The sequence below is a fragment of the Carassius auratus genome, chromosome 29, assembly GCF_003368295.1.
Source record: "Carassius auratus strain Wakin chromosome 29, ASM336829v1, whole genome shotgun sequence".
In the NCBI taxonomy this organism is placed as follows: domain Eukaryota; kingdom Metazoa; phylum Chordata; class Actinopteri; order Cypriniformes; family Cyprinidae; genus Carassius; species Carassius auratus.
In genome coordinates, this window is record NC_039271.1 from 8,559,915 (window position 1) to 8,584,435 (window position 24,521).

The following is a 24,521-nucleotide window of genomic DNA, read 5'->3' on the forward strand; positions in this document are numbered from 1 at the left end:
ATTATTATTACTGTTTTAATTTTCCCCAAAATTTTCTCTTGATGAATATATACTTTACAGTTCAAAGTGTTGGGGTTGTTATGTTTTTTCAATATTTTTTTTAATTACAAGGCTGCATTTATTTAAAAAAAATTCTGTAAAACAATAATGCTGTTTAAAACAATAATATTTCATTTAAAATAAAAAATTTCTATTCTAAACATTTTAAAATGCAATTTATTCCTGTGATGGCAAAGCCATTATTCCAGTCTTCAGTGATCCTTCAGAAATCATTCTAATATGCTGAATTTATTATTATTATTAGTATTATCAACATTGAAAACTAGTTGCAATGTTACATTTTTATATATAATATTTTTTATGGAAACCTGTACATTTGTTTTCAGGTTTCTTTGATAAAGCATTTAAAGGAACAGCGTTTATTTGAAATATAAATATTTTGTAGCAACGTAAAAGTCTTTACTGTCACTTTTGATCAATTGAATGCTCCCTTGTTGAATAAAATTATTAATTTTACACTTACAGTAGTGTATTTCTTTTCTAAAAGGGAAAATGCCTATTAATAAAAAAAATACCAAACTGTTCCATCTGCAGTTTTCTTGCCATATACAGCAGGTGCAAATGACTTAATTATTTCTAAAATAAGCTAAATAAAACAATAAATATTAATCTCCCTTAATCTTGCGCGGAGCCTCAGGTGCTAACCGGTTTCAGATGGTGCTTTTATTTGAACAACAATTGCAGCACTGATTGCAGGTCATACCGAGAGTCCTCAGGAAGGTCCATATTGTCTTTGAGCCATATCATGGAGGGAATGAGAGTGGGGTCGTGTTTGACCTTACACTCAAACTCAGCCACGCTGTTTCTCTGGACCACTTTATACTCAGGCTGTCTGAGGATCCGTGTAGGCTCTGCGGAAAGAAAACAACATACAGTACATCTCGCTCTTTTCTCTTATATTTTCCATCATACTACTACTACTATTGTTCATTCACTTTCATCATATCACAAATACACAACGATTTAGGCTTCACAAACTCAATTTAGCTTTCACTCACCTTTCACTTCCAGGTAAACATGATTTTCTTTGTTGCCAAGACTGTTTGAGGCAATGCAGGTGTATTTGCCACTGTGTACGGGCCGAGCCACATTGATCTCTAAGGTATTGTTCTTATGAATGATGTACAAGTCTCCATCCACCACGCTCTGACCGTTTTTAAACCTGCAGATCACAGAAGCATAATCACCATGCAACTTAAAACTCACAGTAAATACTTCATAGGCAAACTTAAAAAAATAATATTAATCTCACCATGTGATTTTTGGAAATGGTGAGCCGAACGAAGCACAGTCTAACAAAGCTCTACTGTTAGTGATGACGGAGTACACATGATTTGGAGGGGTCAGCACCCTTGGAGGTTCAGCTGAAATGTAATATATTTAATTTGCCATACAGAACAACTGAAAAATAGAATAGAATAGAAATTAATATATAGTAACATACCCAGGACACTGACGAAGGCATTGCCCAGCAGATAACCGTACTCATTGGAGGCGTTGCACTGGTAAACAGCGCTCGAGCCGGTCTGAACATCACTGAGGATGATATTGCCATTTTCGATTTTCCGACTGGGGTCCTTATGTGAGTCTGTCAAAGAAATAACATCATAATCATACTCATAATTGAACTATGATCAAGTCATTCTTCAGAACAAGTTATTAGCTATGCTACAAGCTACTGACAAAAAAAAATGTGCAAACTACATTATTAATTTTTTATGTATCAGATGATATCATTTATAATTTCATAAGAACAATATTTCCCACTGGCACAAAAACAATGAAATGAATTAGGGAAAGCATAAAACTTAAACAGCAATAATACAACAACAACAAAACTAGAAAGATAAATAAAAACACTTCGTTTCTACAAGTGAAAAGCAAATTTTAAAGAAATATTATGAAATATATTATCTTCTGGAATCAGTTTATTTACAGCTACAATGCCAACAAACTGATTAACTGCAATAAATCAGAACATCCTGTGTATCAATATAAAAATATTTGTTGAAAATAGTAGCTAGATACTGGAGAAGCTGCATTATTTTGGTAAAGTTGGCTTTACATACTTTCAATGGGAATTCCATTGACAGACCATGTGACCGTGGGTTTAGGGTTGCCATCCGCCCGGCAGGTGAGCATCCCAGATTCTTTCGGCGCCAGGATGAGGTTCTGAGGGGCACTGATCCAAAAGGGAGCCGCTGTGGAAATGGAAAGAAAGAGTTCAAAAATCAAACTGACAAAATTTGAATTTAGAATGTTATCTTCCTGTGCAACAGATTAGAATATTCCATCATGTGTTTTAAGATATCGTACTAACAAAAAGGGTCTTTCAGATCAACTCGAATCTGGTTCAGGATGGCGTCCCGGGGGTTAGTGAATGATGTGACTAAACAAGATTTTTGAAAAGATGTCCTGTGACAGACCTCTGACCACTACAGTGATGATGTGATGGTTGCTCCCCAGGCGATTCCTGGCTAAACAGCGGTAATCTCCCCCATCCGCGTCCGTCACCTCTGTTATCTTCAGAGTTTTCTGGAAACTGTGAAATGAAAAACGGCCGCTTGGCAGTTCCCCGTTCACCTTGCTCCAGGAGATATCTGGCGTTGGACTGAAAAACACAATAAGTCAAACATATTTGAACTGTTTATGCAAATCCTTTGATGCAGTCTGACCCCAATCAGAATAAAAATGGACATGGTTACAGAATTCTGACCCAAGAGAGAGGCATTTTTCCACTTTCTCCTACTTACAGGCCATCAGCGATGCATTCCAGCTGCAGCGTGTCTCCTTTCAGGACCATGCTGGTACTGTGCATTCCTGGTGGCTGCATGAAAGTGGGCGCTCTCTCCCCAGAAGGACTGTCTAGAACATAGATAGGCAACGATCAGACAGACAAATCTTGTAAGATGCCAGCTATTGCCCGGGACTTAAGAGAAGGGAAAAGATCCTGTTTTGGTGGTAAAACCACACATAATCAACAAGTGTGCAAACAGCATATTACTGGTCAAATTTGACGCTATAAAAAGAAAACGGCACTGTTGGAAAATGTATTTATTTTGAAGCTTAGAAAAGTCTTGTGCCCTGATGTCTTTTATCAAGTGAACCTCATACTGAATGACAAGAATTCTGTCCTTCCATTGCTTCTTTTAGATGGCCTTTAAAAGATAATGGAAGGATCCAAATGAAAAATATAATAGCAATGTTTTAGTGAGATATTTTACAGTACCTTATATAGTGTTGCATACAGAATGTACAATGCAACACTAATACATGCATTCAGTCTAAAACAGGGAAAGATTAGTGACCAGTAGATGTGTAGACACTGCTCACATGTTAATTAGACAATTAAAAACAAATAAAAAGGACTGATTACCATTCATATACAGTAATCTTGGAAATTTTGTTGCCATTCACAATGCCAGTGATAGTCAACTCCTTTAGTGTTGGCTTCAGTCCTTTTGTTAAATCGGACAAAATCAGTTTTCATTAAAAAGATGTGATGAAATGAATGTTAATACCAAGTGCAATATAGCGCAAGACCTTCATAAAGATCAAGCTGTTTGGAGTCAGGGTTGGGTTTCTACAGAAGTGAGTTATATTTCTGGTTATAGGTGATTTATTAGGTACAGAGCTATTCCTGGTTAGGCAGAAACACAAGTGATGGGAGGGATGAAGGCTGGGTTCACTTGGAGAAGTTCTGCTAGCACTCACCACCCCAAAAATCTGAGCCATTCAAAAAGGCTGCCAACACAGTGTCATTCATAGCTTCAACTGGAATACAACAGAAAATAATGAACATGCAATGCTTTGACATTTACGGGTCTGGACAGTGCAGGAAAAACTGAAGAGGCATTCGAAAATAACAGGGAAAATGTAACATATTCAATTAATTCAATGAATTAATTGGAAGGATATTGTACAATTAATCAATTAAACTTTTATCATAGTTTGACAGCCCTAATAATAACAGAAAAACAAATGTGATTCTGTATATATTGTGCAAGCTTAATTCAACGTAATAAGGCAGAGTGTTCTTCTATTTCAAAAAAGAGCTGATTTACACAGACGGTTGTAGGGAACAAAAATTGGTGACTCTATTTGTAGCAGCAGACTAAAAAACACTTACTGTCGAGGACATTGACAGTGATCGGCTGTTTCTGCTGGATAGTCTGAGTGTGTGGGAAGCGGGCGTAGCAGATGTAGTCGTTTCTGTTGTCATCCATGAGCACGTTGGAGAAAAACAGGTCTCCGTTTAAAGCCTGGGACACACGGCTGTTTTGGGGAAGTCTCTGGAAATCTGACACAAAACAGCGCATGTGTTTGAATAAGTTCATTGTGAACACTATTTGCTAAAAAAGAAGGACCATAAAACAACAATGAGCTAAACCTGCAAAGCAAAGCAGCAATTTTACATACTTGGGTTGCCATGTAAAGTATATGAAAACATAACCAAATGAGACATTCAGTGGCTGCTTACACTAGAATGTGCAAGCAAGACTGACGTGTGTTGTGAGGGTTACTTTCACTGATCTATGTGAATTTGTGTGATTTATCTTACTGTTATCCATCCAGAAGATGATTGGAGGAGGGAGGCCAGCTGGGGGTCTGCACTGCAGTACAAGAGACATACCCCTCTGCACTGTGATTGGTTCAACTTTCTCTTTTGACCACAAGGGGGACCCTATGAAACAGAATTGAGCAACTGAAAAAAATACTGACAGGAGGCAACTGCAAAAATATGAGCAAAACATTTCTGTGGCAATGTATTCTGTTTGGATGTGTCTGTCTTACTTGACTGACGGATGACAATGTTATTGGACAAGGCAGAGCCGTGCTCGTTGCGGGCGATGCACTGGTAAACACCCTCATATGCCTCTGCCTTCTCTCCACTAATGTCAATGACCAGAGTGCCTGAGTTGGGCTTCAGAATAACTTTGGAATCCTTTTCCACATCGAAATGAGTGCCATTACGTGTCCATGAAAAGCTAGATAGAAAGGAGTGAAAATAGACAACGCAGAGTGACATTACAATTGATTTTTTTTTTCATTTATAACAACATTAATCGATCATCACTTGTCAATCAGGTTAATTCCTTAACTTTTTGAAAATATACCCACCCTTACAAGTCAGATCTTTTCGGGTTTTTTTTTTATACATGAAATATAAAAGGAGTTATTTGGTAGAATGTTCAAGCTGCTCTTTTCCATATAAAAATTTATGATTTACACTGACAACCTCCAAATAAAGCATCAAAAAAGTAGTTCATATGACCTGTGTGCTATATTTCTAGTCATCTGAAGCCTCACAATAGCGTTGTGTGAGAAAGAGTCCGAAATGAATGCCGTCATATCTTAAATAAATTGGATTTCAGTCTGTTCTTCACATAATGCTATTGTATGACTTGCATTACTGTGCGCAAGTCACTTTATTCTAATTTTATGATGCTTTAATGACCCAAAGATGACAATTTACACAGATGTACTGACTCTCAGGGCATCCAAGATGTAAATGAGTCTGTTTCTTCAGATTTTGATAAATTTAGTAATACTCAAAGCATTACAGAAAATTTGCATTACAGCTTATAAAAAATATCACAATAATCCATAAGCAATCCATTGCAGTCATTTAATTAACATCTTGTGAAGTGAAAAAGTAGTGTGTTTTTAAAAAATAAATACATCAAGGCTTTTTAATTTCAAACCTTTCCTACTGGCTAAAATACAACTACATAATCCATAATAATACTTCCTCTGGTGAAAAGTCCATCCCTAGTTGTCCTCTCACATCAAAACCCACCAACATATTTGTTAAGAACTGTTTTAGACTGTTTCATTTGTAAACGGTGCTTAATCTGTGCATATTTCTCTTCTAATTCATATGAGACGACTTTTCTCTAGAGTAAGCAATATTAAGGATAGAGAACTCATATTTTAAGGTTTCACAGGATGTTAGTTGATGGACTGTCATGTGGATTACTTGTGGAATATTGTGATGATTTTGTTAGCTGTTTGAACTCTCATTCTGACGGCACCCATTCACTGCAGAGGATCCATTGGTGAGGAAGTGATGTAATGCTAAAATTCTCCAAATCTGTTTCAATGAAGAAACAAAATCGCCTACATTATGGATAGACAGAGGGTAAGTACATGTTTGTTAGCAAATTTTCAGGAAGAGTTTGGTAGGTGTTAAGCGTCAAACATCCGTCCACAGCAGCGGAATCTGCAGTAGTGGTAACCATTGGTGATTTAAAGTGACACCCACCTGGGATGAGGCTTTCCTTTCGCCTCGCAGTGGATAATGATGTTCTCCCGAGGGTCAATGATGTAATCCTTGGGGGACTGATGAGTTATTGTGGGAGGCTGAGGCACTGAAGCACAGAAACCAGTGTGAAGACAAGCATCTCTATTTCTCACACACACCTTGGCACAAACCAGCACAGATGCACCACCTTTGCAGAAACTGATTCTGCAAGAAATTGTCTAAAAATATAAAAGTGCCCATCTTTAGTTTATCAGTGTAACCAAACCCATAGAGACAAACAACCAAAGAGCATGCAGCATGCACACAAACTGTCATGGAAGTTCTTGTTTTCATGGCAGATCATAGCTATAATTTACATATAGCTATATAGTTGGGGGATTTAATGTTTGATAAAGGATTAAACATCTTAATATTCATATCAAACTCATAAACACTTCAAACAGAAGAAAGCAAAAGACACAAGTTAAAGGACCTAATTCACAACAAAATTTCACAGCAAAAGTGCCCAGACTTACATCCCTCCAGAACTTTAGCTTTTTTTTTGTCCAAATGAATCAGGAAATACATGAGCAGAGAGTAAAAGAGTTCAAATTAGTGTAAGAAAAGAGGAGAGAAGAGAAGATCAAACAAAATCACATTCCCTCAGTGAAACTTCCGGAGGTGTGTTGGGCATTCATTACCCATCATGCAACTCTCATGCCATTTCATTCTCCTAATGCGGTTTTGATGATACTGATTGTTTGTCAATGATTCATTAGCTTTACCACCCTGAAAAAGGTGCTTCATGCATTATAGTTTTTAAATATAAGATTTTAAAATAATGAATGTTCTGGACTGTACAATAAGATAGAATTTTGGTACCACTTTATCCTAAAAAGGAGCTTCATTCTCTGTGTTTAAACATGAATAAACCTGCCTTCCGGTGTTTTTAAGAGCTTTTCATTTCTTTTAAAATAGAGAAATGGAAGGAGAAAGAGAAAGGGTGACCAATGCTCTCTAAAAGTCCATATATATTCTGCTTACACAGTAGTAATGCTGACTTACTGTAACACACTGTCAGTATGGTAAAAGTGAAACACTTCTCTAGAGAACAGAAGCTGAGAAACTACCTGAGTGCTTTTTAAGTGTGTTTGAATGAATCTTATCTGAGAATCTATACTTAAAATGTCTAAGGAGATCAAAGACAGAATTGCAACTCATTTTAAAATAGGCAAGGTAGAAAAGCTATATTATTCTGTCGAATTATTGGAAATTAGTGGTAATTATTAAAATGTATTACATCAGATTTAATTTAATTTCACTGCACAATACTCACGATCTAGAGGCACTTCTAATGCATTGGTCATGTGACCCAGCAGCAGCAGCAGCAGCAGCAGCATCACAGCTCCTCCACAGAGCGTGCAACTCCTCTTCCTATCCATGGCAGGGTGTGTTACATGAAAATCCTTCCCCTTCTGGTCAAAGCAACTGGGCCTTGTGATTTGCACTCAGTGTGACCATGCAAATAAACAGGGGCATCCAAGATTAGCCAGCAAGACTGAAAGAGAACAGATAGAAAAACAATGATCTTTTATGCTACTACCAAACAGAGGGCAAGATCTTTATTAGAGAATCTGTGCTGTAGACGGGCAGTTCACATGAGCTCAGATCGTCCTGACATACACAGAGGCATGTGAGGGCGCTCAGCTGGAAGAGACAGGAACGCTGTGATGGCAGCACCCTCAAAACTGACATATGGATCTCAATACACATGGCTGAAGCACAAAATTACACAGCCTGCTGTCTGGTTCTTCAAAGGTGGGTTAAGAACCCCCAGAAAGGCTTTTGTTTTAATGTTCAGCCACATGCATCCACTGAATTCAAATGTATGAAGCACATCTTTTTTCCAGAGGAGTTAAAACATTATGTGGTTTAGCAAAAATGTGGGAAAGTTATGGCCTAATGGTTAGAGAGTGTGACTCCTAACCATGAGGTTGTGGGTTCGAGACTCATTCTGGCAATACAATGACTGAGGTGCCCTTGAGCAAGGCACTGAACCTCCAACTGCAACCTGGGCACCGCAGGTGTGTGTGTATGTGTGTGTTCACTGCTGTGTGTGAGCACTTTAGATGGGTTAAATGCAGAGCACGAATTATGAGTATGGGTCACCATACTTGGCTGTATGTCACATCACTTAAATACAATACTCATAAAATAAAATTTGGTTGGATGATGTAACATCACAATATTGTTTTACTTTTGCATTGCTTCAACTGATTGTGACTCTTCTTATAAGCTATAGCATGATAGATGTGTTTCCCGACCTTGGCATGTGACATAAATGTGACTAAACAGGAATCACAATCACTTTAAAACACATTGTGATCATGATGGATGAGTGGCTGCAATGTTTTTACAATATAAACCCAAGTAATGTAATAATAATCAGGCCGAATAAAGTTTTCAGTGAGGATGGAGGAGTATAATGTCTCACAGAAGTGAGCAGGCATCAGTTGTTCCTGTCGGTAGGTAGAGAGAGAGAGTGCTATCTGAGTGATTCTGCTGTGTAGCAGGCTGTGTCAGGGAAATGGGCTCTGCTTTGCATAATTCATGAGCTCAGAAACCTTGAAGGCATCATACAGCAAGAGAGAGAGTGAGTGGGGAGGGGTGGGGTGGGGTGGGGATAGCATGAGTCTGTAGAGGCAAAGATTTATCTCAAGGTGAAGGATTCAGACATTCAAGATCCAGACTGGTTCTTCTGGATATCACATATACCAACAGTATCTAGTTTCCTAGATGCACTTTAGGCAGCGATAAATCTACAGTAGAAGGAAGTTGCTTGAGACACAGATTTGAAGCAGATTGTGGGTTTAAAAGCTCGCATTAGACCAAAAAATATTAACTATCAGGTGTAATGGGTCATGACCCGGGATAAAACAAAAACAACACACACACACACACACACACAGTAACATAATAATGAAGTGTCGATAGGAAAGTATTTAAAAATGGAACCAATGTCCCCTGACTACAGTCAAAAGTAATGACAGAAGTGAATAAAGAAATCCAAGGGCTTATTAACACATTTTCTGGCTGAAGAAAAGGCAAGACTCCCTCAGTACCCAAAGACAAGTAGATTTACCACATTTCAGTATTCCAGACAATGTGCACAGCGTGTCTGATGGCTGCTATGGTGACAGTATGTGCTCAAGCACCCTTTGGAAAGACCTGAACCGGTCATTTGCAGTAGAGAGAGTGACAGTGACACTGTCTTAAATGGAAACTGTCAATCACATTTCCTGTTGCCATGCAATCAGCTTGAACTTTAGCTATTCTCGAACATAAGAATATGTGAAAAAATGTAGTAGACATTGGCATCTGGGCCTTTTAAAATGAGAGTATGAGATGTAACAAAGACAAAGCCTAGATTCATGTCTGTGTTGTCATATGGTAAAGATGTGCAGTCATGTCTGAATTATGAACTTGAATCGCACAAACATAGATTTCTAATAATTACATGTTCAACACATTTTCTCCTGCAATAATGCATGATTTATGACTGAATTAATTAACCAACAGATGTTTTCCCCGAATTCATGCTATTAACATTCTTATAATAATGAATAATTCAATTACATCTCTTAATTTTTAAATACATTTTCATTTCATTATAGATTTGTTATTTTTATATATTTGGCTTTAAGACACTTTTGTTGATTAGGAAAGGATGTGAGGACAGGAAGGTGGGGGAAGAGATTTGAAAATGTTGGTTTGCTCAAAAATATAATATATATTTATATATATATATATATATATATATATATATATATATATATATATATATATATATATATATAATAATTTTTTTTCTACGTATAACTATTTTTAATAAAAAATTATTTATATGAATAATTATAAATGAAAATATTTATGTATTTTTATATAAATCATAAAAGTTTATCTGCTTTAAATGCTGGCTTGTAGCCCTGGACCTTTGGCATAATTAGACTTTACAATATCTCAGAGGGATGCTTTGGGTAACTCACAGAACAGAAGAACACTGTGATTTGGTTACTGCTGAGTCATTCATATCTTGAGAGAATCAACAGAGATGGAGGAAAGATGCCGGTCAGCATGCTGTAGGTAATCCAACACAGACCACTATTCACTCTCTGATTGGCTGGATGAAGGACAAAAGGCACAGGCATCTGCCTAAAAGATAGATCTCAATCGAGAATGAATCAGGCTGCTGAGGCCCCTTTTCTGGACCAACTTGGCTAATGGCCTCTTTATTGGATGAAGGCCACCCTTGATGGGCAAAAAAGATAAACACACTATAAAGAATATGTGTCAAATGCTCTAATACACCAGAGTCAACCCTTTTATTAACAATTTCCCATATATTTCTAAATATATATGCAACTATTTTATATTTAGAGACTTCATTCACATAGCTTGAATTATTATCCTTAAGTCGTTATGCAGATTCACTTTCAGCAAGAGAAATGTTGCCACGGGCTTATCCAAAACCCGACTATTTTAGTATTCATCTCAGCATAATCCCTGCATAAACTGAGAATGACATAATTTACATACGAATGGCCTTCTACTGTAATAAGTGAACAGAGACAATACCGTACAGCCAAAGAACTTCATTCATGTGGGTTTGTTTTGACCACCTCCTCTTGCTTTTTGTGGGCTTGGCTCACTTGTTGTTTGTGTTGACAAGTGCTTATTCTCTTTCACGAGGAGAGAGATCAGAAGCCAAACTATTTGAGTTTATTTCTAGATAAACTACCTTTTGATCAAACTTTGTGTCCATTAACCATACAAAAGCCAAGACTGTTCACCTTTTTTTCTGCTGAAACTTCTAGCTCCATGTCAGAATACTATGATTACATGTATCCCATTAATCAACTTTCACCAATTACATGTGTACTATGCCACAGAAGTGTGAGAACCATCAACAGAATATCCATCTCGGGTCGTGGAGGGCCTTTCTGAGTGTTTGTTCTGAATAGGGCCGGATATTACCATGATAATGAGGAACAAAATAATATTGCAGATTTTATACACTAATCCACAAAATACTGTAAAACTGAAAGTCAGAACCAGTCTGCAGATTTGAGTTGACAGATTTCATATAAAATCATGTAGTGTATAATGGTCACAGGCTTTGATTTTTTATGTTCGGACTATGATATTTTGAGATGATTTTAGAGTACAATGTTTTAATTTGTTATACATAAGGCAAATATTTCTGCATGAGTTTGTTGTATTCGAATCGACTTTAAAGTCAGGTAGTGTGTGATCCTCAGTCATTTAGTGTATGATGCCCAGTTTTCCCTCTGTAACTATTTACAAAAATCAACAAGGGTATGAAGTGTTTTAAAAAGCCGTGTAGTGTATTCCACCCTTAAGACAGTGGTTGTAAAACAAAACAAAACAAAACACAAAACAAAACAAAACATAACAAGACAAAACATAACAAGACAAAACACAAAACACAAAACACAAAACACAAAACAAAACAAAAAAAACTATTTGTAAACTCTCTCTTCTGTAGTTCACAGCAATCCAAAGAATGTGCTCTCAGGAAGAGTACATGGGAAACGTATTTCCTCTGACAGTACAAGTTCTTCTCAACAGCTCCTTCACTCTGAAGAAGACCTGAGTCAAGAGAGCGAATCGGGACGCTAATTTAACGATCACGCCGTGTCCACAGCAACACACTTAATACACACACACATGTCTATTATAGGAAACACAACGCAGCCAAACCCATCCATCTTTTTAATGTAAATTCAAGGAGAGGACACTACTGAGAGAAGCCCTCTCAACTGCTCTCCACTGTCACTGAAGACTGAAAAGAACGAACCGCTCTTTACTTTAGCAGAGGATGCCTTCAGGCCAAATGAGAGGGGACTTGATTAAATGTCTCTTTTCACACCAAAGTCTGGAGCCCTTGAAGAGGGAATTAAGATAAAACTGTGGAAAAACAGATGATACAGCAGCTTTATGCTAAACACGTTTGCCGTTTTTAAAGGGTTAAAGTTTGTTTACAAGCTTTTATCCGTTCTCTAGACAATAAGCTGTTTTGTTTTGCATTTTGTTTCATAAAGTACCTCTGGGCCAATCAAATCCCTGTTTACTCAAATGGTTTATGAAAAACATTGCTTTGTCTCATTTGCAAGAGCATAAATGTGTCACGGTAGGAAATCCAGTGTTTCCTCCGTGTCATGTTTTGTTATTGTTCTTGTACTTACGTTGTCTCCATGTGTTCGTTTAGTTGATTGTCATCACCTGGGTGTTGATTGTCTCGCTCCAGCTGATCGTCATCATACCTCTGCTACTTATACTCACCTCGCTCTCTCTCTGTTGTCAGATCCTCTCTTATGTCTCCACGTACTAACTGGATTACCGTCTTCCGTGTTTGTGTGCTGGTTGGATTCGTGTTGTCGTCCGCGTGTCAGTGTTCCGGTCTGTTCCTGGTTCTAACCATTGACCACCTTCACCTGCACCGCTGACTTCACCATCCCACTCTTCGCACGCCACCGTAGACCTTCCTTGCCATTGCCAACACTCTGGACATTCCTTATCAATAAACAACATCTGATTGCCTGCAATTGCTTCCTCCTCTTTTGTCTGTCGTTACAGTAGGATCTGACCATCATGGAAGCAGCAGGCGATCGCTCCCCATCTCATCTCGAAGAATTTCTGCAACGAGCTGTGGGTCGTATGGATCGCCAAGACAAGGCGATAGATGAGATGGGTCGAGCCTTCCAAGCAATGGTGACGAAGGTGTCCGAGCTCGTTCTCCAGACGCAACAACAACAACAATCGTCACCCGCTGCGCCTCCCACGCCACCCACACCGCCGATCGTCTCCGGGGGGATTTCCCAGCCCGATCCACGCCTCCCCATCCCGGAGAAATATGCGGGTGAGCCAGAGTTCTGTCGATCTTTTTTGTCTCATTGTTCTCTGCACTTCGCCCTGCAGCCCCGCACGTTCTACACCGAGGAAATGAAGGTGGCATTCGTCTTATCTCTACTTACGGGAAGGGCTGCCCTCTGGGGGACGGCGGTGTGGGAGAACCAAGACAGCTGCTGTGCCTCGTTCCACGCACTTTCGGAAGAGATGAGACGGGTCTTCGACCGCTCCGCCGCCGGGAGGGAAGCGGCTTGGCTTCTCACGGACCTACGTCAGGGGGAAAGGTCCGTTTCTGACTATTCGATTGAGTTCCGCACCCTGGCGGCGGAGTGTAAGTGGAACGAGGAGGCGCAGTGGGATCACTTCCTGCATGGGTTGGCTGACCGCATCCAACAGGAGATCCGCGCCGTCGAGCTCCCCACTTCTCTCAACAGTCTGATTGACCTAACCATCAGAGTGGAGAATCGACTCGATCAAGCCACCAGACGGAGGGGGAGAGCAGTTCTCACGAACAGACCGGAGGCCCAGTATCAGCGCTCAGATGTTGCGGTCAGCCCACCGGGAGATCTTGAACCCATGCAGGTGGGGCGAGCTCGGCTCTCCCGGGAGGAGAGGATCAGGCGGAGATCCCTGGGACTATGTTTATACTGCGGCAGTCAAGAACATCACATCCAGCGTTGTCCGGTAAAAGACCAAGCCCGATAGTAAGACGGAGGCTACTATCGGGTGGGATCTCTGCCAGAAAGACCTCTTCTACATCGACACTCCTTCCGGTGAGTCTACGGTGGTCCACCCACGCACTCGAGCATCACGCCTTGTTGGATTCTGGGGCAGAGGGTAATTTCATGGACTTCCAGTTTGCGAGTAAGCTCAACATTCCTCTCACCTCCCTCAAACACCCCATTGCACCCTTTGCTCTCAATGGACACAGACTACCAGTCATCACTCAGACCACCTTACCTGTTTCCCTCACCACCTCTGGCAATCATACAGAGGAGATATCATTCTACATTACGGACTCACCTTCATCCCCCATCGTTCTCGGTCACACCTGGCTTCAGAAACACAACCCCAGCATCAATTGGCGCCTTGGATCTGTGGTTAGCTGGAGCGAGGAATGTCATTTGTCTTGTCTTTTGTCTGCTGGTGTTAATGTTTCTGAGTCTGTGTTTCAGGGGGAAGCAGTGGATTTGGCTAGCGTGCCCGCGGAGTACCACGACCTGAAGGAGGTGTTCAGTAAGTCTCGTGCTGATTCTCTTCCTCCTCATCGTCCCTATGACTGTGCGATAGAGTTATTGCCAGGTACTTCTCCGCCTAAGGGCAAGTTATATTCTTTGTCTGTTCCAGAGACGGCGGCCATGGAGAAATATATATCCAGTTCTCTAGCTACGGGGTTTATCCGCCCTTCCTCTTCTCCAGCGGGGGCGGGGTTCTTTTTTGTGGGAAAGAAGGACGGATCCTTGCGACCTTGCATTGACTACCGAGGGCTGAACAACATAACGGTAAAGAATACCTATCCTTTGCCGCTTATGTCTTCAGCTTTTGAGAGGTTGCAGGGAGCGTCCGTTTTCACTAAATTGGACTTACGTAATGCTTATCATTTGGTCCGCATCAGGGAGGGGGATGAGTGGAAGACTGCCTTTAACACCCCTAGAGGCCATTTTGAGTACTGCGTTATGCCGTTCGGGCTAACCAACTCGCCGGCAGTCTTTCAAGCACTCGTTAATGACGTGTTGCGAGACATGGTCGATCTGTTCATATATGTTTACCTGGATGACATATTGATCTTTTCTTCGTCTCTCCAGGAACACGTGCAACACGTACGACGAGTGCTTCTGCGGTTGCTAGAGAATGGATTGTTTGTCAAGGCGGAGAAATGCGTTTTTCATGCACAGTCTGTTTCTTTTCTAGGACACATCATTTCGACTGAGGGTGTTCGCATGGATCCTGAGAAGGTTAAGGCTGTGGTAAATTGGCCATCCCCTGAGTCTCGCAAGGCCCTGCAGAGATTTCTGGGGTTCGCCAATTTTTACCGGCGTTTCATTCGCAATTTCAGCCAACTAGCCGCTCCTCTGACCGCCTTGACCTCCCCTAGTTTGACGTTCAGGTGGTCAGACGCAGCTGAGGCTGCGTTTGCCAAACTGAAAAGCTGCTTTGTTTCAGCTCCCATTCTCGTCACCCCTGATCGCTCACGTCAATTCATAGTGGAGGTCGACGCGTCAGAGGTGGGGGTAGGAGCAGTGTTATCCCAACGCGCATCCTCAGACGGAAAGGTGCATCCGTGCGCGTATTATTCTCACCGTTTATCTCCTGCAGAAGTTAATTATGACATTGGCAATCGAGAGTTGTTGGCAGTCAAACTTGCACTGGAAGAATGGCGTCACTGGCTGGAAGGGTCGGGTGTACCTTTCATTGTATGGACAGACCATAAGAATCTCGAATACATTAGAACCGCCAAAAGACTTAACTCCAGGCAGGCTCGGTGGGCATTGTTTTTCGGTCGTTTCGATTTTACACTTTCTTACCGGCCGGGTTCCAAAAACATCAAACCCGATGCTTTATCCCGTCTTTTTGAGCGTTCCGATCGTACTGCTACTCCCGAGCCCATTTTACCGGGGACCATCATTATCTCCGCGCTCAGATGGGAGGTCGAATCGAAGGTGTTGACCGCCTTAGAAGGGGTAACGCCCCCGGCTCGTTGCCCACCGAACCGATTGTTTGTGCCGGAGAGGTTACGGTCAGACGTTCTCCAGTGGGGTCATTGTTCCAGTGTTGCTTGTCACCCAGGGGTTAGTAGAACTAGATTTCTGGTCAAGCAACGATTTTGGTGGCCTGGTATGGCTCGTGACGTCCACGATTTCGTCTTGGCTTGTTCAGTTTGCGCTATTGGTAAGACTTCCAATCGACCTCCAGATGGGTTACTCTTACCGCTGTCTGTCCCTTCAAGACCCTGGTCCCACATTTCGCTAGATTTTATCACCGCCCTCCCGCCCTCTAAAGGCAATACGGTGATTTTAACCGTAGTGGACCGGTTCTCGAAGGCGACTCATTTTATTCCCTTGCCCAAATTACCTTCAGCCAAGGAAACAGCGGTAGCTGTCATTGACCACGTCTTCCGCATACATGGCCTCCCGACAGACGTGGTTTCTGACAGGGGTCCCCAATTTGTGTCCAAATTTTGGCGAGAGTTTTGTAAATTGTTAGGAGCGACTGTTAGTCTTTCTTCCGGGTTCCATCCCCAGAGCAATGGTCAAACCGAACGAGCCAATCAGGATGTCGAGAGGGTTTTGCGATGTTTGGTTTCCAATAATCCTTCGTCCTGGTGTCAGCAACTCTCAGTTGTGGAGTACGCACACAATTCTTTGCCAGTGTCATCTACGGGCATGTCTCCATTTAAGTGTAGTTTAGGGTACCAACCACCTAATTTTGTCAGTACGGAATCCGAGGTTTCGGTCCCCTCCGCACACGCATTAGTCCAGAGGTGTCACCGCACCTGGACCAGAGCTCGCAGAGCTCTGCTCCAGGCTAGGTCGCGCACCAAGGCTAAGGCCGATCGCCACCGGTCGAAGCCTCCCCGTTACGTCGTCGGTCAAAGAGTGTGGCTTTCTACCCAGAACATTCCTATGCGGTCCGTTTCTAACAAACTTGCTCCCAAATTTATTGGCCCGTTTTCTATTACCAAGATTATTAATCCGGTTACCGTGCGTCTTAGCCTTCCTCCGGCGTACAGGAGGATTCATCCCGTGTTCCACGTCTCCAAAATTAAATCGGTGATTTCTTCCCGTCTTAATCCGCCTGCTCCGGTTCCCCCCCCGCCTCGTCTCGTTAATGGGGAAACCACCTATTTGGTTAATCGTATTCTGGACTCTAGACGGAGGGGACGCGGTTTTCAGTACTTGGTGGATTGGGAAGGTTACGGTCCGGAGGAGAGGAGTTGGGTTCCTGCTCGGGACATATTGGATCACCACCTTATAGATGATTACAATCTACAGGTAAAGCAGGCTGGGAACGTCAGGTGACGTCCTAGGGGAGAGGGTACTGTCACGGTAGGAAATCCAGTGTTTCCTCCGTGTCATGTTTTGTTATTGTTCTTGTACTTACGTTGTCTCCATGTGTTCGTTTAGTTGATTGTCATCACCTGGGTGTTGATTGTCTCGCTCCAGCTGATCGTCATCATACCTCTGCTACTTATACTCACCTCGCTCTCTCTCTGTTGTCAGATCCTCTCTTATGTCTCCACGTACTAACTGGATTACCGTCTTCCGTGTTTGTGTGCTGGTTGGATTCGTGTTGTCGTCCGCGTGTCAGTGTTCCGGTCTGTTCCTGGTTCTAACCATTGACCACCTTCACCTGCACCGCTGACTTCACCATCCCACTCTTCGCACGCCACCGTAGACCTTCCTTGCCATTGCCAACACTCTGGACATTCCTTATCAATAAACAACATCTGATTGCCTGCAATTGCTTCCTCCTCTTTTGTCTGTCGTTACAAAATGAAGTTGAATCAATGAGTCAAGAAAATTGTTTCAATTCAATCTGTCTGAACGAACTGAGCTGGCTTCACAGCGTGCATTTCATTATAGATGTTAACACTTTGTATGACACAGCAAACACAAATTTGTCTTCTGAAAGTGGCTGGATGCACAGACTAAGCACACAAATGTTTAACTGTATTTGTCAAACTGCTCCGTCTGCAGTTTGTCTGCCATTACCCTGTTGTTTTGCTCAAAAACCAACAACTGACGTTTTCGGAAGCAAGATAATGCTAAATCACAGCACTGCATTGTTTCAGAAGGTCACTGCCGGGAGTTAGCCTAGCGTTACTATCTAAATAAATGAGCTAACTTCATTTAACAAGCTGCTGGTGTGAGGTTATCCACAGCTAAAGGGTCACTCGTTCTTGCAGTGTCAGCAGAATGAGAGAGCGTTCTTTCTCTCCTGAGCTTTGGGAAGTTGCTGATTGTCAGCACGCTCCTGTCTGGCAACTCATGAACTGTATTGTTGCTTTATGCTGTTTATAGTTCAGTAAAGCTGAAAATACAATGTGACCCCAGTCACTCTGAGCAGAACTATTCACTTTAGAGATAAATAACCCACTCTAAAATCGCAATTTGGAAACTTGGGAAAATTTGTAAAGATCTCAGATTTAGAACCGGTTTTCATAATGTAAACTCATACTTGTGATACTTGTAAGAGTTAAAAAAAAAATTAATATATTTATTGACTGGTCACACATTACCACATTATATATTTATAAATGCAGTAACAAAACATCTCTCAGTCTATCAGACCTTTAGATACTTCAATGAAAATTATGTTTTATATATTTAAGGGCTCATGGGAAATAGTCTAGAATAATCAGACAGCCTGTTTTTAAGTTTCTCATTCAGATAAATACCAATCATTTGCACTGTTATCGAGTTCAGAAGAATAGGAACACACAAAGGTGGAAATTACTGTTTAAAATGTAAAAAAAAATACTGAATACAGAGACTGAGCTCTCAGAAACAACTACAAAGCATTAATTATTTAAAAAGTAGCCGGGAATGTCCAGAAATGACTCAATGGTTTCTGAAGTCTGCAAGTCATAATGACTTCATTTCTGCAGCTTTGTGTGACTGTAACAGGGGGACGTTATGTTTTATTCAACACTGGTTGGTTGTAAAGGGCTCTCAACTGTCCACCAATCTGATGATCAGACTATATATTCTGCCTCAGTGATGTCCTCTTGTGCAAAATCTATACTCTCTTCCCATCAGCAATGAGAGACAGAGGGGGCGGGCAGTGTGTTTCATAAAAGATCTTCTCTAAGAGAGGCAACAACGCTGTAAACCAGGCTTATTTGTATTCTGCAGAAACACAGTGAGGGTGAGATGTATCTCAATGACAAGACATGATGACTCTAGAAAAACGGCAGAGGTCACAGCAAGTGAGAGAAGTATTTATAGTGTTCCAGCATGGTTTGAATGTCGATTATTGCTGCTATGGCTGTTCTTATTTAGAAGGGTTTTTTGTTTTGTTTTTTACACTTTAACAGTGTTGCCAAAATAGTATCAATTCTATTTTTGTTCATAAAATGTATAAATAAAAAAAGAAATTGTAAAAAAAGAAATAAAAAAAAAACACATGTCTCTGTGCATAACTATGTTATTCAATGACTTTGGTTTTTTTTACAAATATTTACTGTTGTATTTTAGAATACAGAAGGAAAGAATTAATAACTGGATCTTTTCTATTATATTTTAAGTATTTTTTAAACTAATTAAAAAATGTAAATAATAATTATAATAATAATTTTGTTACCATACTTTATTTTTAAGAATATATTTATTATAAAAATATTCTTTTTACAAATATGTTAGCAAAGTAATACCCGTTTTGTTTTTGTTTAGAATATATTATAATTTATTTTTAAACGTTACATTAAGTAAATAAATACAATTTTTTTATAAATAAATAAATTTACTATTCTATTTTTATGCATTGTTATGTGAAATCTCTTTTCACAATTTATTTGAGAGAATACGAGAGGAAAGGAATACAAGAAGTTCCAAAATATTACCAGTTCAGTTTTTGTTTATAATATACTGCATGCATTATTTAAATGAATGAATGAATGACATTTCTATACGTTTCTACACCATGTTCTATAAAATCCCTTTCCACAGTTTATTTTAGTGCATACAGGAGGAAAGGATGGGTTGGCACACTGCTCTCTCTGTTCCATCTGTTGGGTGCTCAGATAACCCGTGGTCATCTGTCCACAAGCTGTATGTGGGTGAACAAGAGCTTTTACAGTATGTGCTGATATCACTGCCATTACCTGGTTCAAATGTGTTATGATGTAACACTTGACATGCCATCTAATCCTTGTTTGGAGAAAGAATAGAATTTCCAGGAAATACATTTAGCTGTAGTCATAAAGCCAGACTTCAAATCTGCATCACAGACAAAGATTAAAGAGATAGTTCACAAAAAAAAAAAAAAAAAACTGCTTTTATGGTGCTTGATGTAGTCATTCACTGGAAATCTTGTGGTCACCACACACTTTAATGGAAAAAAAGGCATCCACATTCTGCTTTTATGTTCTAAAAGGCTTATAAAGAAGAATCATCATGGAAATATGTCACAAAATGTGTCTCAGTCCACACAAACCACAAAAATGTTGACAGCATTATATGTCACAAAAACAACTTCCCAGCGGCATCATCATCAGGGCACGAGATCACTGTCTATTTCTATCTGCTCTAAACACAGCTGAGCTCTGAAGCCCCCCGTGTGTATATCTGCTCTAACAGGACCAGGCTCTCTCAGGAAAGTCTAAGCACAGCAGGGATCATCATTAGGGAAGAATCACATTCAGTCCATTCGTTTCAAGTTAAATCTTTAAAACACATAGTATCAGCATCTGGAGCACGCAAAACATGTATTCAACACATTACATGCAACTCCACTGCTTTTGAACCACTATCACTTGCATTCCTAGAACAAGAAATCAAGTAATAGTCTTGGTGGGAATATGAAGGATTCTAGTTAATCTCAATAAAAGTGACTAATTAAGTTAGCATTGAAAAGTTAGCATTTTACACTCAGGTAAAGATGTCTTCAACTTTGATTTCTACAGGTTAATACTTTTTCAATAGAAAAACAGAGGTATTTTTTCCCTGAATTAAATCAGATTAGATTATATAAGGCTTAATTGATCCATTGGATTTTTTGTAGGAAGTGTCTCACTTGTTGCCTAACACTGCTGACAGCTGGTGTGTGCCCTCAGAGGCCAAATCGAACACTTTTGGATGACAGAACAGCATATGTTTCTTTAACTGCAGATTCAGCACATTCACTAAACAGCACTTTCAAATAGTTTTTCCCCCACAATGTGTACATTTGATTGCGTTTTAGTGTACTTTACACTTTTAGCTACTACACAGCATCTTAATTTCTTCTTTCGTTATATCTGTTTTGGTTTCAGAGCCCTAAAATTAGTTAAAGGATAGTTTACACAAAAATGTTTTTCCAAACCAAATCCGTAAGTGGAAGTGGAACGCGGAATGAGAGATTTTGAAGAATCCCGTCACCAATTTTCATGCAACAAATTTGGACTAAAGCATTTAATCTTTAAAATGCTAATAATTTAGCTTTTAATTACATTTTAATAAAAATTATATATTTACGAAATCAATTTTAATGTAGAATAAATTAAAAAGATCAAAAACCCAACTGCACTAGTAACTCAAACCATTTCTCAGTTTTCAACATGATGATCTGTCGGCACACAATTTCTTTCGATTTTAGTGACAGCCTTTTAGCTCATCTTGGTGAAGTGAAGAAGGATATGCAAGTCATAAATCATAAAAGCACATAACTCATTCTTTTTCATCTGTTTTTCTTTTTTATGCCTCTACTCTGTTCCTCTCTCTGTCTGAAACGAAGCTGCCACTGAATCACAATGCATGCATCAAAAAATAAGTTAAAATAACACAAAAAGCATCTAGTGAGCCTCATCTTACCTGTTTAGACTGTATGAAAGAATGGCTCCTTCAGTTCCAACCAGACCACAGCAGCTCAGAATAATGTGGGTGCTGTAAAAAAAACCAATGGCATTGTTTAAAGAGGGATTCTTACATGACAAAAGCGTGTGACTGAAGTTTGTGCTAGTCTGAGAAACACTGATAGACATTACAACTAAAGGACAAAAGGCTTGCCAGTTCACTGATGCACCAAAAAGTGAGTGCTATCCAATAAAAAAAACATGCAAAATGTGTTATTCTAAACCCCGCTGGGATTTCTAAACATTATTGCCTCTGTGCATACAGGCATGCCGTAGATCAGCAGATAGAGTGACAGAGGCACCTCTACATCACACGTGCTGGTTCATGGTCGCGCATATATTAGCGTTTTCCCTCGAGACGCACGCATTCATTTCACATTAACAGAAACATGGCCGCTGACAAAGCCCCCCCCATCTTTTGATGAGAGACGGGCCACAAAGACGCTGTGATGGAGAGCCGCGTCGCTTTACTGTATTGTTTTCTCGAACTTGAAGCAAACTGAGGAAACCTCCAGCCTCTAGTAAAGCTGTCACACACAGCTGCTGTCTCACAGAGACCAGAAAGAGGGAGACTGAGAGAGAGAAAGATAGAGAAACAGGCAATAAAACAACAACAAAAAAATTCACACCGACTACCTCCCACCTCTCAAAGCTGACCTGAGGTGTTGTCATGGAGACGGGCCGCATACCGGCACGATGGGGTGAGAGAGAGAAAGAGAGAGAGAGAGAGAGAGAGAGAGAGAGATGAAGGGGGTTCTGAGAGAATGGAATATGTGATGTTGAGAGACAGATCTTACAATATGTCAGCATCTACATTGTCAAATGCCAAAAATGCAGATCTGTCGATCCAATTCTTTTTTCATCCATTTATCTTTTTCTTTTTTCAACATTCATCCATTTATCCATCCATCCAGCCAGCCAGCCAGCCATTTCTATTTTCATCCATCTATTTCTGTTTTTTATCCATCTATCAAACCATCCATTCATTTATCCTTTTTTTCCCTTGTTCCTCCATATATTTATCCATTTCTTTTTCATCCATTTATCTATCTGTTCATCAATTTATCACTCAATGGATCCCAATTTTTTCATCTCTCCAGTTATCCTTTTATCCATCATCTGTCTGTTTCTTTTTCAACTAACCATCCATTCATCTGTTTATCCATCCATCCACTTCTATTTGCATCCATCCGTTTATTTATTTCATCCATTTATCCATCCCTCCATTCCTTTTCATCCATTTATCTATCTATTCATCCAGTCTATCCATTTCTTTTTCATCCATCCATTTATCCATCTATCCATTTATTTTTAATTTACCAATCCATCTATTTATCCTTCAATTCATTTCTTTTTCATCCATTCATCTATATTTATTTATTTTTTCATCCATTCATATTCATCCATTTATCTAACCATTCATCAGTTTCTTTTTTATCCATTCACCCAACATCCATTTATCCATCCGCCCAACAATACATTCATTTATCTATTAATTCATCCATCCATCCATTTATCCATTGATTAATCCATCTATTTCTTTTTTTCATACATTCCACCATCCATTTATGCAATTCTTTTTCATCATCCATCCATCAATCATCTATAAATTCATTTTTCATACATTTATCCATCCATTGATTTCTTTTTCATTCATCCATTTCTTTTTTCACCCATCCACCCATATATTCATTTATCCATCCATCCATCCATCCATCCATTCATCCATCATCTTTTCATTTATCCACACTTTTATTCATTTATTCGTTTGTCCACACAGGTATAGATTTTTGTATACTAATCACTAAAAAATTCTGTATCACCTACATCAATCAATCAACACATATATAATTATATAGACTACTTAACGATAGATAGGCAGATAAAACATAAAAGGTTTGTCCCATCACAAAAATACATGCTGCCATAAAACCTTTGGCTTTAGTTGTGCACCTACAGACATCCCATCAACACACACTCTGATTTCAGAATAAACAAATCAGCACACACAAAGACAAATCTGACTGGTTTTAACAGGAAAGGTGACACCAGGAGTGCACTTCACAATGGACAAAAAGCTGTTTGTTCTAAGTAACTATAGTCACATAACCTGAGTCACACAAGTGAAAGGAAATAGTTCACCCTGGAGGTGTTACTTTGACCCATAGGGTGTGAGAAACCCTAATAAATACAAAAAAATCCCTCAAGATCAAATCACTGAGAACCAACCAACAAAGCAAATAAAGTTTGGGTATAAAAAAAACACCATTACCTTAATACACTGCAGAGTCAACAGCAGTCCTTTCCTGGTCACGGTGTGTATCAATTGAGAATCTCGCAAACCATTCTCTGTGGCTCATGTAGTATGTGTGTGGCCGGTGAACACTCTGACAGGCATCTGCCTCACACACACACACACACACACACACATGGCCGCTCGACTCTCCCTGCATGGCATCCACCCCCATGTGCCTGCCTCCTAACTCGGTGAGATTAACACACCCCTTTGTCACCATATAAAGGGGGTTAACGCATGTCCTGGAGCAAATCAAAAGCATCCGTAGGGACTGAGGGACTGAAAGGGGGAAAAATAGAGGTAGAGAAACAAAGACACGGAAAATAAGATATATAGTGCAGGTAAAGTGATATTTGTACACTGTACAATGAGCTACTGATACAAATCAGACTCATTTAGTAGATCTGTTCGTTCTGTCAAGTGTTTGCTTGAGCGTTTCC

The 24,521-nt window shown here is 39.9% G+C and overlaps 1 protein-coding gene across 1 annotated transcript in view; it reads right to left on the reverse strand.

Moving 5' to 3' along the window:
- LOC113047993 (neuronal cell adhesion molecule-like) overlaps window positions 1-24,124 on the reverse strand; it is a 36,162-nt gene extending 12,038 nt beyond the window's left edge. The window contains exons 1-15 of the mRNA XM_026209474.1: window positions 24,058-24,124; window positions 21,745-21,816; window positions 7,641-7,862; window positions 6,841-6,858; window positions 6,326-6,431; window positions 4,855-5,048; window positions 4,622-4,744; window positions 4,190-4,360; window positions 2,814-2,925; window positions 2,487-2,671; window positions 2,130-2,261; window positions 1,505-1,648; window positions 1,313-1,424; window positions 1,059-1,222; window positions 764-911 (exon numbers count right to left, since the gene is read on the reverse strand). Coding sequence (XP_026065259.1) covers window positions 764-911; window positions 1,059-1,222; window positions 1,313-1,424; window positions 1,505-1,648; window positions 2,130-2,261; window positions 2,487-2,671; window positions 2,814-2,925; window positions 4,190-4,360; window positions 4,622-4,744; window positions 4,855-5,048; window positions 6,326-6,431; window positions 6,841-6,858; window positions 7,641-7,746 — 1,715 coding nt within the window. The 5' untranslated portion in view covers window positions 7,747-7,862; window positions 21,745-21,816; window positions 24,058-24,124. The remainder of the gene's footprint in view (window positions 1-763; window positions 912-1,058; window positions 1,223-1,312; window positions 1,425-1,504; window positions 1,649-2,129; window positions 2,262-2,486; window positions 2,672-2,813; window positions 2,926-4,189; window positions 4,361-4,621; window positions 4,745-4,854; window positions 5,049-6,325; window positions 6,432-6,840; window positions 6,859-7,640; window positions 7,863-21,744; window positions 21,817-24,057) is intronic.
- Window positions 24,125-24,521: the final 397 nt, after the last annotated feature.